Source organism: Trichosurus vulpecula, chromosome 8 (assembly GCF_011100635.1).
Source record: "Trichosurus vulpecula isolate mTriVul1 chromosome 8, mTriVul1.pri, whole genome shotgun sequence".
In the NCBI taxonomy this organism is placed as follows: Eukaryota; Metazoa; Chordata; class Mammalia; order Diprotodontia; family Phalangeridae; genus Trichosurus; species Trichosurus vulpecula.
The window spans coordinates 9,358,855-9,378,412 of NC_050580.1; the positions used below are offsets into that span (position 1 = coordinate 9,358,855).

At 41.9% G+C, this 19,558-nt stretch overlaps 1 protein-coding gene across 1 annotated transcript in view; it reads left to right on the plus strand.

The window, feature by feature from the left end:
• Positions 1 to 19,558, plus strand: part of C8H10orf90 (chromosome 8 C10orf90 homolog) — a 274,229-nt gene that overhangs the window by 22,571 nt on the left and 232,100 nt on the right. The window contains exon 2 of the mRNA XM_036735056.1: positions 12,721 to 12,793. Coding sequence (XP_036590951.1) covers positions 12,721 to 12,793 — 73 coding nt within the window. The remainder of the gene's footprint in view (positions 1 to 12,720; positions 12,794 to 19,558) is intronic.

A 19,558-nucleotide genomic window follows, 5' to 3' on the forward strand; every position in this document is an offset into this window, starting at 1 on the left:
TATTCACTGAGATGGAATCTTCCATCTTCACAGCCCCAGGAGGTTTGCAGGTGTCTCGCCTTCCTCCTCCCTCCCTAAATGCTTCTTAGACAAAGGTCCAGGATGGCCTCCCTTGGCTGTCATCTCATTATAATATCACTGTCATCTTTCCACAGTGCCCAGTCCAAGGAAGGTTTTTTGTTTTTTGTTTTTTGATAGGGGAGTATATTTTTCTGTCATTATTCCACTGCGTGTTTGCTGTGGATTTACTCTGGTCCTGAGAGTGTGGCATTCCTTTGGGATTCAGGGAGATAGACAGCTTCCTGCTGGCATCTTGAAAGTCCAGTTTATATCCCTGACTCCAAAAGCTCTTCCTCATCAGCACCTGTATGTCCTGATGGAGCACCTAGGGGCATCCTCATCGCTATGTTGGCTGTCTGGTTACCTCAGGGTTGAGGTGCTTGGTGGGTTTGCATCCACCCAAAGTCATGACTTTTATCCTTCCTCCTCACATATGTTTTCTTTTACTAGTCAGAGAATCCAATTCATTCAAACAGAGACGTTTGTTGAAGCAACATTGTAAGAGAAAGTAGCCATAGAACATTATTTTCCCACAAACTTAGGGCATATTACTACAAAAATACCCGTAGCATTGGTGGGAAGAATGAGTAAGAAATATATGGAGGGCTCACATGTAAGGACCACGTGTGGCCCTCTACTATCAAAGTTCTTTGAAGGTATCCATCCTATTGCTCTTGCTGGGGCTGCCCCCAACTCATCTTGGTGGTTTATATCCTCTATTTGGTGTTACCTCTTAGTGGTCTTATATAATTTCTACTGACAGCCCTCCTCTGGTCATGGGAATTGTCCCTGCTGGGCTAATGGCTGCTGAGCCTCTCCTAATACCAGCATCTGGGTTTTATCTCTTTGGGGTATCATTTGACCTACACAGCCCCTGTCTATTAGGGTACAATAGCCGAAAAGAATCTCTCTGTTATGGATAGACTAAAAGCTCTTTGTTTTTTTTTTTTTTGGAGGGGGGAAAGCAAGGCAATTGGGGTTAAGTGACTTGCCCAAGGTCACACAGCTAATAAGTGTCAAGTGTCTGAGGCTGGATTTGAACTCAGGTCCTCGTGACTCTAGGGCCATTTCTCTATTAACTATGCCCCTAGTTACCCCAACTAATAGCTCTTTAGCCAAGACGGTGAGCCACCACATCCAAACAATGGCCAAAAGCTAAGTAGAATATTTCTAGCCTAAGGTCTAAGTCTAATTTTTGAGTTTACTTTCTCTAGCTAAGACAATCCATGTCCTTCTCCTAAGCCTCTAACTAACTTAAGGTTAGAAAGTTCTTGCAACTACTACTGAATTCCCCTATGAGGACCCTGTGCCCTTACACCTACTTCTAAGGGCTTTGCCAAAGAAATCCCACAGAGCCACCATGTTTTTTCCTGGGCACCCCAAATTCTTTGAGTCTTGCCAAACAAATGCATCTGAGAAAGCGCAAAACCCCAGAGGGCAGGATCACTGTTTTCCTCCTGCCAGGCTACAATCCCATTTTTATTATGTATATGATAACAGCACAAGCCTCCTGGGATTTAAGCCTCCTTACATAGAGATAATATGCTTGCAAAAAAGAATAATAATGTTAGACAATTCTAAAGATAAATCTCAGCTCCCAAGGTTAAGCTATAAAACTAGAGAAAGTGCCAAGTCTGAGCCTGCTCTTTGCCTACCAATGGTTTCCTTCCAGCCCTTGGCTCTGGTTTCTTTAGTAAGTTAACCCCTTGGATACCTTAATAGCAGCAGAACCAGGTTGGAACGATGGAAAGAAAGCAGAACTGCTCAGTTTTTCTGTTTCTCCCTTTTCTCTGCCAAGGACAATGATGTTTGGTTTGGAAGGGACAGAACCAAGAACCAAGAACCAAAGACTAGATGGCTAAGATCAGTAAGGAGACAGTCAGAGAGCACTTGCCTCCCCTTGATAGACCCTAGGCCCTAGGAGGACTGGAGGAAATGATTTGCTACCATGAAGGCTAAACTGTGGTCTACAATATTAGTGGGTAAACCACCTCCATGATGACTAAGCTGGCCAGAAGCAGCCCTGTCACACAAGGGCATGAGGCTGGTCTGTGCAACCTGTTCTTGAGAGCAGGCTGATTCTTGGTGACTGCAACCTCCGTTTCTGGATGTTCACAGACCATCCCTTTAATCCTATGCTGAGCTGAAGTGCAGATGTTTGCCTTTCTCCATTCCGTAATGCCACTCTCACTTTCTACAGTCTTTCAAAGATTACTGATGAGGGCTCAGTGACTGCATTGCTTGGCTCTTTTTGTTCCCAAGAAAGTGACTCCTCAGGGTTAGTGTTCCTACCCTTCCATCCTGAATGGAACAAATCTAATTCTGCTCCTTCACTGAGCACTTCTGGGACAGGTCTTCTGCCTCTGTGGCCTAGTGGACAGCGGCGGGGGAGAGGGGAGCCACAGGATTTGGAGTTGGAGGATCTGAGTTTGCATCCTGAATCTGCTTCCTGTGACCTTGTTGCTGTTTAGCCATGTCCCACTCTTCCTCACCCCATTTGGGGTTTTCTTGGTAGAGATTATGTAGTATCTAGAGATACTGTAGCACTTTCCTTCTCCAGATCATTTTACAGAGGAGGAAACTGAGGCAAACAGACTGGGCAAGTCACACAGCTAGTAAATGTCTGAGGCTGGATTTTAACTCAGGAAGATTCATCTTCCTGATTCCAGGCCCAACACTCCATCTACCATGCCACCTATCTGTCCCACATACACAGGTGTATAAAGGTATAAATAGATGTATTTGCACGGACATATATTATAGAATCATGGAATCTCAGCATTGGAAGAGAACACAACATTCATCCAATCCAACCCAAACCTGAAAAAGAACTTTCTCTACAACATTCCCAGCAAGTTCGTGGTTATCTCCAGTCTTTGCTTGAAGACTTCCTTGGAAGCCGTAAGCCATCTCCACCTTTACTCCCAATCAAAATCATTCTCCTTTTTGTCTTCAAAATGTTATTCTTGAGAACTTCCTATCCTTCCGGGCCTAACACCCATGAAGGATTTTAAGTCGTAGGGTCCTTAAAAAGACCCTTCCCTGAAGGAGGGGCTGAAAACAGTTATAAAATCTAGATGTCTGAGAAAAGAGACAGGAGCAGAAGGCAACGGGACTGTTCTCCACGTAGATGCAGAAGTTTCTCCCATCGTCCCCACTTCTCACTTGTTTGTAAGAATGAGAACAACACCTGACTCACAAATGACAGATAATGTATGTGGCTGAATCCTCAGGACTCTCAGGGTGCTCTGAAGTCAGACTCACCCATACCTGACTCTAAAGCAGTCCAGGAAGAACCTGAGACAGAGCCAGCAGCAAGCAAGTCATTCTGGGAAAAGGGCTTCCCATGGCAAGTGGGAGCAGCTGAGTAGAATGGAAGACTCAAGAACCACCAGCTCCCCTTTTCAAGTAGACCCTGAGAAAATCCTGCCAACAGTAAAAACATGATAGAAGATGCTGAATGTAATGCTTATGGAACCATGGAAATCCGCCTCTTTTCCAAGCAAAGAAGCTCACTGTTTGAAATTATTTTGAAATGGACTCTGACTGAGTAGCTTACAGGTCAATATCTGGGGGGATTATTTCTTAGTAATGTACAATCTGTAGATACTGCTGGGTTTAAAGGCTCCAGAGAAGGGGTAACACAAATTTCTTTTTCTAATATAAGCACAGGCAGACAGACTGGGAAATAAAGTATTCATCTATTCATTTGATTGTCTCTCTGTCTCTGCCTCTCTGTCTCTTTGTCTCTTTGCCTCTCCCTCCCTCCCTCCTCTTCTGTCTCTCTCTGCCTCTCTGTCTCTCTCTGTCTCTGTCTCTCTGTCCCCCTCTCTCTGTCTTTCTCTCTGCTTCTCTGTCTCTTTGCCTCTCCTTCTCCCTCCTCTCTCTCTCTCTCTCTCTCTCTCTCTCTCTCTCTCTCTCTCTCTCTCATCTAGTCATATAATTTCAGGTTCTTTCTTTTCCTAGCCATCCTTTAAGGACCCTCCAAATTTCTTGCAGGAATGGAGCGACTGAAATCCTGTGCTCCCATTCAATGTCTCTTTTCTCATTTTCCCATCTTTGCCTCATCAGAGGCTGGCCTTAAAAGGCAAGCAGAAAAGTCCCAAACAAGGAAAAATGTGAAGAAGGCCGAGCTGCAGGCAGCATCTTGATTCCGGGCTGAACAAGGGAACAATTTCACCAGTCCCAATCAGATAAGGGATATTATCTCCATAACAAAAGGCAATTGAGAATCCAAATGAAAAAATCTAATGCTTTTCATGCTGATTTATTTTAGATTGGAAAAAGTTAAAGCAGATGTAAACATGAAAAGATGAAGCATGAAGGGAGAATCACTACAGACAGAAATTTGAGCTTTGAGTCATTCAAGGTGCTAGTTTGTGTTAGCCAGGAGGTGCATGGTTGAGCCCTGCACACAACCCACCTTAGTTATTCTTGCAGGAGAGCCCCCACGATTGACTACACACATAAAATACCAGGCTGGATCAATCATTTCATCAAGATTTACCATGGCAACGTGTCTGCTGGCCCCCCAAAGGGCCGAGATAATGGCTACGATATCCAACATGGGTGGATCGTGTCCCACTGTTTACGGGGTCCTTTATAAAATCGCCAGCCTTCTGTTGCGGAGGAAGGGCTATAAACCCAGAGATCAAGTTTGGAATTTGAAACACTAAGATGTTTGGGGTTTATTCCTGAAAGAGACAAAAGGCTGTTGGTCTCCCTCAGTAGAAAGTAAACTTCTTCAGAGCAGGGACTATTTAATTCCAGTATTTCCGTCAATCAACAAGCATTGATTAATCTTTGTTGTGTGCCAGGCGCTAAGCTAAGTGCCAAAGACAGGCAAAAGCAGTCCCTGCCCTCAAGGGGACCCTCTAATGGGGGAGACAACTGTAAATATCCAGGAATAGACAAGATACCCCCAGACATGTTTCATAGAGATGAAACATGATCTTAACAAGCTGGTATGTCTAGGAAGGACCTCCTGTGGCATCGGTATCCCTAGGGCCTTCCACAATTCCTGGCACCTATGACTTTATCTGTGTAGGGAAATGTCCAAGAAGAAATGCCCTCCAACAGTGCAGTTTGCCTGAAAGCATTGACAGGTTAGGGGCAGTTAGGTGGCGCCGCCGCAGTTCATAGAGCACTCAGCCTGGAGTCAGGAAGACTCATCTTCATGAGTTCAAATCCAGCCTCAGAAACTTATTAGTTCTGTGACCCTGGGCAAGTCCCTTAACTGTCTTTGCCTCAGTTTCCTCAACTGTAAAATGGGGATAATAATTCCAAGGTTTCTGAGAGGACAAAATTAGATGATTTTTCAAAGCACTTAGCACACATTTGGGAGCTTAATAATTGCTTATTGATAAAATTGATAATAATAAAGAGATATTTCTTCTGGAACTAAGCAAACAGTTCTCCCAGTCCAATCCTCCCTGGAGAGTTGTACAGTCTAATGCCTGCTTTATATTCTCCTGGCAGTTTACAGAGCTCACTCTAGAGATAAGAGGAATGCCTTGAACACAATAAATCCTGACCCAAGAAGGAGAAACAGGCACAAATACCTCGGTTTTTCTTGATTGTTTTGAAGCTCATGTCTGGAAAATGAAAAACAAAACCATTTCCAAAGAAGCTCAGCATTGCTACCAGTTCATTATCTTGTGGATTAGAGCATGCTGGAGGCTGCATCCCAGGGCTGCTCTGAGGAGCAAACTTGATAACGTGGGAACATTTGGCAAACGGGAGGCACACACTTTCTTGTTCAATGGTCCGCTTGAAGCCCTGATCTGATCTGGAGTAAATGTCGGCAGCTAGAAGAGAGCAAGCCCTGGAGAATACAGAGCGAGCTTAGGAAGGGTGAGCCTCTTCAGTTGCCTGCTGCTGCATACCTCCAACAGGATGGACTCCCAAGTCATGAGGCAGACCAAGCCTTCTAGGTCTTTCCCTCAAAACTACCCTTGTTTTTGCCTTTGCTAATTCTTCCAAAGGAACTACCCTCCTCCCAGTGGTTGAAATATTACTCATCCCTGATCTTCCTTTCACTCACCATTCACATCCCAATATCAATTTGATTCAATACAACAACAACCAAAAATGATCACGTGCCACCTATATGTAATGCGAAAAAGCACTGTCTTCTGCCCTCAAGGAGCTTATGTTCTATAGGGGGCAATAACACAAACAAAGATAAATCAAAGATACGCAAAAGAACCTCAAGAAGGAGAGACCTGATGTAGGAGATGATTCTTGAGCTATGCTTTGAAGGAAGCCAAGAATTCTATGAGAGAGAGGAGAGAAAGAAGAGCTTTCTGTACATATCTAAAGGTATGGATGGAGGTGGGAGATGGAATACCATGGTTAAGGAATGACTAATGGGCCAGTTTAATTGGAATATGCAGTGAATAAATGAGAATATGAAATAATTCTGAGAAGGTAGACAGGAACCAGACTTTCAAATGCTAGCTTGAAAACTATGTATTTTCTTCCAGCACCACTGTATCTGAGAGTTGGAAGGAACTTCAGGGGCTCTGTAGTCTAACCCACATGTGAAAGGAATGTCCTGTATAACATACACAAGAAAAGGTTATCTAGTCTTTGCTTGAAGACTTCCGGGGAGGGAGGGAGGACTCCACTGTTTCCCAAGGTCACCCATTATATTTTGGACAGCTCCTAGTTATATGAGAAATGCTTGAAGGAACATGGAGAAGTGAAGACTTAGGGGAAATGATAGCTGTCCACATATTTAAAAAGCTGTTATATGGAAGAAAGGAAAGAAACAAATAGAGAGTTTTTCCTGATATCAAGCCTAAAGATGCGTCTTTGAAAATTCTACCTCCTGCTCCTAATTCTGCTCTTGGAGCCATACCAAAAAAGCCTACTCCCTCTTCCATGTGACAGGTCTTTGAATGCTTGAAGAAACTATCATGGTTCACATAAGCCTCTTCTTCTTCAGGCTAAAACTGTCCACTTCCTTCAACCAATTGTCCTATGACATGGATTCAAGGCCCTTCCTCATTCTAGTCACCTCCCTCTGGACACTGTCCATCTTAGCAATGTCCTTCTTCAACCGTGGCGCCTGGAATTGGGTCCAATACTCCAAATGAGGTTTGATAAGGGCAGATAAGAGTGGGCCACCACTCACTCCCTCTTCCTGGAAGTTGTGCTCCTGATAATACAACCCAAGATGGCCTTCACTTTGTTGTCTCTTATGCCATGCTGCTGGCTCACTGAACTTGGAGGCCACAAAAGCCCTTAGAGATTTTTCCAGAACAAGATCCATATAACTGTGACACTTTCCCTCTCGTGTCTCCCATCTTGAACTTGTGAAGTTGTTTTTTGGATCCAAGTATAAGACTTTACATTTAACCCCATTGGCTTTCAGTTTCAGCCTAAAGCTTTAGCCCAGTGGTGTCAACTCAAATAAAAATAGATTGATCTGGCTGCCTTGACTTAAAAAGCCACAAATTAATACTATAGTGTTGTGTTATATTTTTTATTTATTTTATGAAACATTTCCCTATTACATTTCAATCTGGTGCCCCCCTCCCCCTCTCAAGTTTGACACTCCTGCTTTTAGCCCATTAAGGTCTTTTTGGCTCCTAACTATAATTTAGTGCATTGGCTGTTCCTTCCAGGGTCACCTGAAAATTTGATAAGGACCATCTCTGGCTTTATCTAAGTCACCAATAACATGGTAAGGAGCAAAAGGTCAAGTATAAATCCATGGGAGTACTCCATGGGAAACCTCCAGCCACATTGACATTGGACTATGAGAGACTATTTCTCTGAGGCCAGCCAAGCTCAGAATCTAGCTAACTGGACCATCTTCTAAGGGCTTTTGTAGTGCCTTTAATTGTTTCTTATCTGTCCTGTATACAGCTTGTTTGTTTATGTTTGTTTGCATGTTGTCTCCCTCATCAGAGTATAAGCTCCTTGAGGGCAGGTGTTGTCTTTTGCCTCTTTTTTCTATCCTCAGTGGAGCAGCTAAGTGCTGCAGTGGATAGAGCCCTGGGAGAGTCCGGTCCTGGGTAAGTCATTTAATCCTACTTGCCTCAGTTTCCTCATCCATAGAATGATCTAGAGAAGAAAATGTCTACCCAATCCACTATTTTTGCAAAGAAAATTCCAAAAGGGGTCATGAAGCGTTGGACACAAATGAAAAGAACCACACAACATGAACAAAATCTTTATAGACAGCTAAGTAGCCCAGCAGATAGAGTGCTGGGCCTGGAGTTAGGAAGACTTACTGTGCTGAATTCAAATCCAGCCTCAGATATACTAGCTGTGTGGCCCTGGGCAAATCGCTTAATCCTGTTTGCCTCCAAGCTGGAGAAGGCCATGGCAAGCCACTACAATCACAGTATCTTTGCTAAGAAAACCCCAAATGGAGTTGGACGCAACTAAAAAATGACTGAACAACAAAAACAAGTATCCTCAGCACATAGCACAGGGCCTGGCAATAGGTACTTAAAAATGTTTATTGATTAATCATTAATTGAGTCTTACTTATCTTTGGCACCAGTTTTTTTTTTTGACATTTCCAGAGCAAGGCACTCCTTGGTAGAGGAAATAGAAACAAAAGACAAGTTGAGCATCTCTGTCTTCTCTTTGTTATCAGTAAGCATGGTTCTTTCCAGCCTAAGAAAAGCTCCCAGTCCTTATCTGAGCTTCCCTTTCCTCCTCATATACACGAAAGAAATCCTTCCTGTTGTCCTTAGCTTGCCTTATCATCCGCAACTCATTCTAAGCTTTTACTCTCATGCCACTACTTTTGAAGGACCATTTCAAACTCTTGTACTCATTCTCTGCTACCAGACCTTGATTGTATCTTCTATACATTTATTTTAAAAGTCTAACTTGTCTGGTGAGTTCCCTGTGTGGCCACATTCATCTCCCATTTTTCTTCTTCTTTGGAATTATTTCTTTTTGTATTTCCAACATTTCATTCTTGGGCATCTCCCATCTTTCTTGGATTAATAGATAGCATTCTATGGGCTTAAATGCTACCAGGAAATCAGCCTGAAACAGATGGGAGATGCTCAAGATTGAAATTCTGAACACACAAATACATGGGATTCTATGGCTCCCCGGAACTCTTTGTGATCTGCCTTCCCCAAGTCTTGGGCACATGCCTGATAATTTCCTCTTTTATTGAAAACTCTGGAAAGACCTGGAGTCCTGACAGGCTGATGACCTGTCAATTTTCTAAGGAACCTAGAACCAGAAGATCTTATATCACAGGTCTAGAACTGGAAGGGCCTTCCAAAGTCATCTCTTCTATGCATCGTTGCACAGATTAAAACAAGGAGACCCAGGGACATGAAACAACATGCCCAAGGTTATGCTAGCAGAGTCAGGACCTGAGCTCAGGTACCCACTCCAATTCCAGCACTTTTCCCCCTAACTCAAGATGCTTTAAGACCCATTAAAGTCTTAGAAACAGCTTGCTTTCAATTCAGCAAACATTTATTGAACACCTACTGTGTACAAAGCACTGTGCTAGGTTCTGGTGGGGATTCCAAATTGAAGTAAGATATGGTGTCTGACCAACTATGGTCACTCATTGGGTGACTAAGCTGGGACCTCAACCCACATAGTCCACATGAAGTGATCCAGTAGAGAGAACCCTGTCTGCCATTAGCTTGCTGTGACCTTGAACATGACTCTCTCAGGACCTTAGTTTCTTCTTCTTGAGAATAAGGAGGCTGGACCAGGTGATCTCTGAAGTCTCTTCTAGAGCCAAACCTATGATCCTATGATTCTTCTTCTTCCCCTTCCCCTCCCTCCTACAAACCCCCCATGAATCAATAAATACTCAATTCAAGTTTCTTGATTGACCTTCCTCCATAGATTCATTCCTAGAAGCTGATAGCAAACAATAGGAATTGGACAGCCCCAGGGACCATTATGGGACTAACTAGACCCTACACATGGCCCCTGAATGATCTCGACTTAGGAGATTCTCTGGACCAGCGTTATTCGAAATGCATGTGCCTGTAGTGCATTTCATGTGGCTGCCTACAAGCATAGAAATGCACATAAATGCTTTAGTAAACGAAGCTGAGCTACCGCAGAGCTCTCACTAAAATGGCAGATCAAAATATATTGTCTATTGTTTCAATAAAAACTTAAGGTTGGACAGCTGTGCTCTGGACTATAGCCTTGACAAGTAAATGGCCTTTGGTGGTATCTGAGGGCCTCACCGTCAGCCATAAGTCTGAGGAAGATTGTATCAAGGCTGAGCAATAATGATTACAAAAGACCAAGAATGTGGTCCTTGCTTTGAGGTCATGCACTGGGATTCACTTGTGCCCTCCCAGTAAGGGGCAGACTGTGAGGATCTGGACTCATTGCCTTTTCTACATTGATTGCTGTGGGGAAGGGGCTCCAGATGGAGGAGTCTAGGGTACGTGTGAAAATCTAACAAGTAGATGTCCCTGAATTAGCTCACAAGACTTGACTATGTATGTATGTATGTATGTATGTATGTATGTATGTGTATGTATATGTGTATATATACACACATTGAATATACATTTTTATATATATATACACATGTTTATATATATATATATATATATTAGCACACACACAAACGTGTGCATACAGATATATACAGAGTAAATTTTTTTAAAAAATAGCCACTATCTAAGACAACAGTCCACAAAATAGAAAACTTAGAATTTCTCATGCAAAAGAAATTCCTTGCCTGGAACATCTTTAAGGCGTATTTTGGTTTGTTATTTCTGTGATGGTAACACTCTGTCTTCTGCCAAGCTCCATTTAAAAATGAGATGCTAATTCCAACCTCAGGCCCAATGTGCTACATTTTAATTTTGTTTCTGTGATGAAAAAAAGCACATTCATTCCTGCAGTTTCCTTGGAAGAAACTCTGCTGAAGTTGTTGGAGTATTGTCGAAGTGTATATCTTACCAAAGAATTGTGGCAGCATTAACTGACATTCGCTAAGGTGTGGTACTATGGGGTCCTGGACTGTGGATAAAAGGACCTGGCTTGAATCTGATACTGTGAGACCTCAGGCAGTAAGGTGCTTCTTCTCTCCAGACCCACTACTTCAGTTATAAAATGAGGGAGTGGAGTCAATGGTCCTCGAGGCCCCTTCCAGCTCAGAGTCTCTGGTGTGCCATTTGTAGAGTGAACTTCCAGGTACAATCTCACTGGATCTTTGCAACAGTCCTACAGGATACCACATTAGCACTATTTTAGGGGGAAGGTAGCTGAAGCTCAGGGAAGTTACAGAACCAGCTAGAAAGGGTCAGAGAGAGCATTCATATCCATGTGTCTCCTTACTCCAGAAGACTCCAGATGATGGAGTTTTGGACCTGGAATCAGGTAGATCTGAGTTCAAATCCTACTTCAGACACTTAACTAGCTTTGTGATTCTGGGCAAGTCACTCGGTTTCTCTCTGCCTCGGTTTCTTGATCTGGAAACCTCACAGGGTTGTTGTGTAGATAAAAAGAGATCATAAATATAAAGTGCTTTGCAAACCTTAAAGCTCTATGTAAATGTCAGCCCTCCGCTGTGACCTTTAGTGCCTACCAGTGATACTGAACGTGTCTAGGACAGCGCTGTGATTGAAGTCTGGGTGGCTGAGGGTGACGGTGCAGCGGAAGGGTGAGAGAGGCAGCTGTATTGTCCTGTTTACGTCCCCATGATGTGTAGGCAGAAGAAAGCAGGGACATCACAGATGCTTTACAGCTTCATTTTAAATTGCAAATGAAGTGGGGAAACCACTGTATACAGAGACTTGTATTCAAATGGAAATCTTTTCTGTTCACTTCAACAATCATTCATTAGGTACCCAGGATCTGTTTTGCATGTGCCACTACCTATGCTTGTTCCCTCTCCCTCCCTTGGTAAGAGTGTTAGCCCCTTGGCAAAGGCTGGGGCAGAGTTTGCTTTTCTCCATGCCTTCCTGGTTCCGTCTAGTGTCTTCTCTCGGATGATTTTCCTTCTCCTCGGTATATGCATGTGTGTGTGTACCTAATTATTTACACATTGGCCCTCCCATTAGAATATGAACTCACTGAAGGCAGGGATGGTATATTTGCCTGTGTGTACCTCTGGAGCTCAGTATAGTTTCTGGCACATAGTAGGCATTTAATAAATGTTTGGCTGATTGATTTCCAAGCATCATGTAGAATTATTCTTTTGCTGAATTATTTTTTTCCAAGCAGAAAAGCAATGGAAACAGCAAAGTGGGGTGGGGGTCAAAGTCACAGAGTTGTCAACCTTTGTGGTGCCTTTTAGAAAAACCAACACAACACACTGAACAGTAAGGCTATTTTTAATTCATCCATTGATCATGGATCTTTAAAAAAAAACACCCTAGTATGTGTTCATTTGAGGGCAGAATACTGTGGGCAGGCATTGGAAGTAGAAAATGACAAAATGTTATTTTTTTCTCCCTAACAGAAGTCAATGGATTAGGGGACTTTATCCAGTGTTGCCTCCAGCAGTTCATGACATTCTATTTTAATTTATGGGTTGTAATAAGAGACAAAAATGGAAGTCCATGAAGCTCCATAAGCAGCACCTCCTTGAAAGAACACAGCCTTCTCCCAACATCTCTAGCATGCATGACCAAAGATGGTACATCTACTAAACAAATATCAGATTGATGGACATGTTTTTTTTAACAGATCCACAGCCGCCTGTTCTCATCCCCCAAAGAGCACTCAGCATGGGAAAGAAACGCACGACTCACATACACAGGTAAGATAACAAATTTAGTTGCAAGTAGTTGGCTTTACTGGCCTTGATTCCACATGATCTCAGTTATGCTTGACAAGTAATATGTTTGGCTCTGGGTGCCCCAGCTGAGGAACGGTGCCAAGTGACTGGAGAACCACCAGACCACCAGGATGATGATAGCACCAGAGATGGTGGTGTGTGTGTGTGTGCACGTGAGTTGAAGGAACTAAAGATGATAAGCCTAGAGAAGAGAATGGTGTGTGTGTGTGGGGGGGGAGAGGTGGGAAGTTATTTCAAAGGTTGTCTTGTGGAGGAATATTGGGCCTTGTTCTGCATGACTTCAGAGGGTAGAACCAAGAACAGTGGAATAGGAAATGCAGATTTAGGTTTAATGTAAGGAAAAAATTCCCTAATGCCAAATTAACCTTGTTCCAGAATGGATGGGGCTGCCTAGGGAAGCAGTGTGTTCTCTTTCACTGGGATCTTCAAATGGAAACTGAATGACCACTAACTTGGGAAGGGAGATTATAGCCAAAATTCTTTTTCAGGTAGTGGTTGGACTTTGCAGTTTCTGGAGCACCCTACCACTTGAAGTCTATTATCTTATGATTCTGTTTGAAGGACATGCAATGAGTGAATGAGTGAGTGAATGAATGAATGATTGAATGAAAAAGAATTACTAAATGCTTCCTGTCTATAAAGAGCTATGCTCAGTGCTGGGATACAGACAGAAAAGCAAGAGACTCCTTACTCCCAAGAAGCTTACATTCTTCTGAGGGGAGAAGACAAAAAGACAAGGGTTGAGCTGCAGAGCATGTGGGAAGACCAGTTTGTGCTGATGTGGCAGTGGAAAGGCCTAAGAGAGCTTATATTGGGTCTGAATGGCCTCAGAGTTCAGAGGTCAGTGGAAGGGGTGGAAATTGCAAAGAGTTAATTTAGGCTTAAGGTCAGGAAAACCTGAAGAAGTAGAGCTGCCTGGCAGTGGAATGGATTGCTCTCCAGCTCCAGTGCCAGCTCTGAGAATTCCCAACTCTACAGTTTCTTTTACCATGGAGTGGGGTTCGACTCAGCTTGAGGAATGGGACCAATACAGAGGCCTGTCAGGTTCTGGTAGATGCAATTTAAATAGACACACCATCCCTGTGTACATAAATCTCCTTTTTTAGGCAACCGCAATTCAGAGGGATGAGGTTCTAGCAACAGGAGGCGAGACTGTTTAAGACCATGATTTATATTAAATATGTTTACATAAATTGTTTGAAAATTGAGTTTTATTTCCTTAATGAGATCAATGGTTGTGTGGAGGCCAAATTGTCATGTATTTACTCAAATAATGCTATTAAGTTAATAGAATTTTTCAGTCCAGAGACTTCAGCAAAAATAAACACAAAAAGGACATACAAATGTAGGAAAGTAGGACTTACCCCACCGCCACCCAAATCCTCATTTTCAATTCTCCTTCTTGGATGTGACAAGACTGAGACTTGTTGGCTGTTCGTGTCTGTTTCATGGGGCACAGCCCCTTCAATAATTTCAAGATGTTCAATGCCACCAGGACACATGTTTTTAGCCGCCATCTTTCCTTTGGGAGGGTGTGTTGGTAAGCAAAATGGGCTCCTTAGTGCTTAGTTCAACAAGTGCCTTTGAAGAGTTTGGCTTTTATTCCCTTTGAGTAATTCAGTGTATTTCATTGAGCCTTACTAGGTGCTAAGCCCCTGGCTCAAACCCCTATTAGGTGTAAAACCTTAGTGGGTGTGGATTGGCAACTAAGGTGGGGCCCAAGGTGGGGCTAACTCCAGGGAGGGCCTAGTTTACATGTCTGGGACAGCAGAGGCTCTTAGACCACATGGGTTTAAGTCACCTCTTTGTGATGATTTTATGTTACGTGGGTGAGTCGCATGTGTGACTCACCCCTGATGCTGAAAAAGATATAAAAACCAGGGGTTGGCCTCCTCTTCCTTGGAGCTCTCTTACTTACAGCAGTGGTGGTGAGTAACTCTGGGCCAGCCCTTGTTCTGAGCTCCCGGGCTGAACCTAGATGTCAGTAACTATGAATCTGTATTGGGTCTGTCTGTTGATGTTTGTAATTTGTTTGTATTTTATTCTGAAGTTCAGGATGCTGGCTTTTTCCCCTGAACTAAGGGAATGATATTTGTGTGCTGAATTAAAGTAAGCTTGCCAACCCCTTCACCTTGCTTTCCTTGGTTAAGCAGATCAAAAGAACCTGTGCTGTTGGCAGCTTTCCGGGTGCTGGCTGTGGGTGGATCTTACACCCCCACAGAAGCTGCTAGCCAGATTGTTGAAACAGAGGGAGAAGAGCTGTGAACCAGGGAACAGAATGATTTCCGAGGAATCAAAGGATTCCTTGGCCAAAAGACCATGGAGAGAGGAAGAGGGCAAGAAATTACATGGAAGACAATTATAAGGACCCAGCCAATTGGAAAAGGAAGTGAGCTGGTCACTCCAAAAGACTGAGGAGTAACAGCTGGGCAGATGAGAATTTGAATGGCACTTGTTCAAATATAGAATGTGGTGTCGTCAATAGAGGACTGAGATTAGAACTAAGAAGACCTGGGTTCAAGACCTGCCACTGGCTCTTAGGAACTATGTGACCCTGGGTAAGTCATTGAACTTATCTGAGCCTCAGCTTTCTCAACTGAAAAATCAGGATAATAATAGCGCCCATTTCAGAGGTTGTTGTGAGGACATATAAGATATCTGTCAAGAGCTTTGTAAACCTTAAAGCATCATAGAAATGTCAGCTTTTTTGGTTAATGTTGCTGTTATTACCAGGAAGACAAACAAAGGAGGGCTTCCAGCACACTGGAGACAGCCTCTGTGGAGGACTGATTTTATGAAAGGCATGGACAAGAATCCTTCATGGCATGAGATGAAGAATTGTTTTAGGTAACATGTCATGTAATTGATTCAAAGAACATGAGAAAATGAAGACCATTGACTGAGTATTAAGGATCATTTTAACTTTGTTGCAGAGATGGAGACCAGAGAAATTAAATGACTTTTCAGAGGTCACGCAACTAATAAATGATAGAGAAAGGATTTGAATCCAGCTCTTTTGACTCCAAATCCCATGTGGAGGCAAGATTAGAACAGAATTTGGAGCTCTCTAAACTATACCATGTTGATTTCCCATTCAAAAAATTACTCTATTTCTGCCTCTTTCTCTGGAACCTAGCCAGTGGAGAATTGGCTTCCAGCTTCCTCTCCTTCTGGAAGCAACATTCACGGGTATGAAAACCACAAAAATCACCTGCGGCTGGATAGTCATCCTAATGGTCTATGATGCCAGGGCAGACCAAAAAATACCCACATTTGATTAATTGGTCTGTCTGCCCAGTCTTCAGAGTTTGGTCAGGGCAAAGAATCAATTCTTAGTTGGGGCTTGATTTAAGGGAAAATGAATATCAATGAGCTGAATGGTCAGCACTAAATATTGCCAAATCTGGGCCAGGTAGATTCAAGCCTAGTCAAGGAGTCATGCAGTGGAAACCTTCTTGAAAAATGCTAATGAGTTTGGAATTAGATGCCACAGGATTGTGAGCCAACCAGCAGGACTGCCACAGCCAGCAGCTCTTCTGGAGATTAGGCCCTGAGGACATCTTCCCCATCTTCTCATAATCTCCAAGATAGGTTCAAAAGAACAGATCATAACCAGACTTTTAAATGATGTTGGTGAAAGTGTGATGGTTTAATAGGTGGCCATGACCCTTTAGGGGTGAAGGAGAATGTTCTGCCCTAGACACTCCTATCCACAAGAGGCCCGTTGATTCATCCTTAGCAAGAGAATTTCAAAGCTCAGACTCCACCCCCCACCCCTCACCCTTCCACTTTGTCACGTGTTTGTCTGACTCTGCCTTGGTAACTCTTGCCATCATGATTAAACTAAACACACAAAATGATTTTGTTCATGTGTAACATCTACCTTCTCTATGGCTTTTATTTTAAGGCAAAATTTATATGATTTTATTCTGAACTTAAACCCAACCAAAAAGAATATTTTTAGATGTACAACAGAACACAAAAGAAGATCTTTGTGAAACCATTCATCTCCATTGCATATAATTTAATTTTTAAAAAGTATATTAAAAATTGTTCACATCACTTTCAAAACTGTCACTTGTCTGTGCTTCCTTCTGAACTTCCCTCTGTTCTCTTCTACGAATTAAAAAAGTTTTAATGAACATCTTTTCATTTGACATCATCATTGCAAACTTCTTTCTCCTACAATTACGTGAAAGGGCAAAACCATACTCTTGTAACAAATGAGCACAGTCATGCAAAACAAATCCCTACATTGATTATGACTCAAAATGTATTTATTTTTCTGTTCCTTGCATGCATCACTTCTCTTCCAGGAGATGAGTAACATGCTTTATCATTCATTGGTCCCCTGGAGACATACTTATTACTTTGAGCTCTTAAACCTTTCAAAGTTGTTTTTCTTTATAATTTTATTGTCCTTATGTACATTGTTCTCATGGTTCTACTTACTTCACTCTGCATCAGTTTAAGCTACCCAGGATTTTCTGAAATTGTCTTTTCTATCATATTTTATAGTATAATAATGTTGCATCACATTTATAGGCCACAACTACACAATTTATTTGCCACTTCCCAGTTTATGAGTATTCCTCTAGATTTTAGTTCTTCACTTTCCCTTTTTTCCCTCTTAATTCCTCCTTCAGTATCAGGATATATGTTTTACTTGGGCCTATTCTGCCCCTACCTGCATTATCCTCACTTTTAACATCCTCCTTCATCCCTTCTTACTTCTTTATTGAGTTTGATGTTAAAATATGGGCCTATTTGCATGTGTTCAATATTCCTTTCTCCATTTAAGATAAGAGTAAAGCTCTTATCTCTCCTCATGTCTTCCTTTATACACTTCTCACATGCCTTAGTGACAAAAATGGCAAGTTCCACTCCCTTCTTCCTTTCTACACTAGCTTATTCTTTTAGGTAAACCTCCATTAACTTTCCTTTCTTAAAGCTCTCAGTACAAAACCAATTTACTCTCAAATCTTCTATTTTTCTTTTTTTTAATTCTCTCAATAACTTTGGAAGACATTATGATTCTGATTACAATTTTTCCTTTTTCTCATATTAGAGCATTAACATTGAATCATTATACAGCTCCTTCTAATTGGTGACAGGAGTTTACCTTTCTAGGTTTCTTTGGTCTCTTGTGTTTGTCTTTCAGAGTTCTTACTCATCGCATCTAGGGTTAGGATTAGGTCTTTTCATCAGAACTGTATGAAAGTCTGATATTCCATTAAACATCCATTTTTTTTTTACCCTGTAGGATTAGCCTCAGCTTTTCAGGGTAAGTTATTCTTGGTTGTAAGCATCTTACTTTTGCATTTTGGAATATTGTATTCCATGATTTTATCTCATGAATAATAGAAATTGCAAAGTCTTTCATGATCCTGACTGTGATCCCTTTGTACTGCAAGTGCTTCTTTCTGGGTACTTTCAGTATTCTTGAATGTGGAGGCTTTGGGTTTTGGCTATAACATTCCTGGGACATTTCTTTTTGGGGTTCTTTCAGGAAGTGATTGGTGTTCATCCTTACTTTGCTCTCCAATTCTAATCAATCTGTGCAGTTTTCATTTATGATTTATTGAAATATAATATCTAAGCTTTTTTTTTTCAAATCGGGGCTTCCAGGGAAACCAATGATTCTTAAACTATCTTTCAGCCTATTTTCCAGGTTAGTTGCATTTGGCATGAGATAATCTACATATTTTTTTAAAACTTCAATCTTTTCATTTTGTTTTAATATTTCTTGCTGTTATGTAGAACTTGATTTTTGTTTGTTCTAGTTTTTAGGGAGTTTGTTACTTGAGTAAGGATTACCACTTTCTCTTCTAAATTATTTCTTCTCTTTCCATTTCTTTCCTAGGGAGTTTTTATTTCATTTTTTTTCCTCTTCCTACATTTCTTCTAAATATTTGTTTTCCTTAAGGAAAATATGGGTTTTTTTGAGTCACTACTTGTGGTTGTAACAGTTATCCTTTTTTTTGGGGGGGGGAAATCTTTATAATTAACTTTTTAAAATGGCCAGTGTTGTCTTTGATTTACTCATGTCCTTGGCTTTAGTTCCTGAATTGATTTTTATGTCAGGGCCAAAGATCTACAGCTGTTGTACTTTTGGGTGAGATAGTGAGAAACCTCATAGGTTTCAACTTAGGCCACCTGGGTTCCTGACCAGGCCTCCATTTCTTGGGATTAGTCCATCTTTAAAGTTTAGAGTATCAGTTCTTCAGTGCTCTCTGTGAAATCTCTGGATAGGAGTGTTAGAGACCTCAATGTCCCTGGACCTGAGCTCTTCCTACTTTTCAGGGCTTCCAAAATCCCTACTTTGGGATTTTCTAAACTTGCTAGGGTTTTTTGGGAAGAAGAAGGTCCTGTTTTTGTTGTCTCTGGGCCACAGAATTCTACAGGCTGCACATGCCTCTTGTCTTCTCCAGTTATGTTGGGAGGCCGAATTTTTGGCTGTGTTGGCGCTGACTTTGCTGGCAGCTACTTTTTGTATTACCCATGGGCCTCTGACTGACTTTTTGTTTAGTTATGGGTTAGAAAAATTCACTTATTCTAGTTTCTCATTAGATTTTTTGGACCATTATTTAGTCTGATGTCCATTTCATTTTTTGCTTGAGTAGATATGTGGGAGTTGAGCAGTCTATCTTCCATTCAGGCAACAATCTTGGCTAGAAGTTATGTGTTCTCTCTCTTTTTTAGTTAAGATGGCAAAAAAGAAGCTTG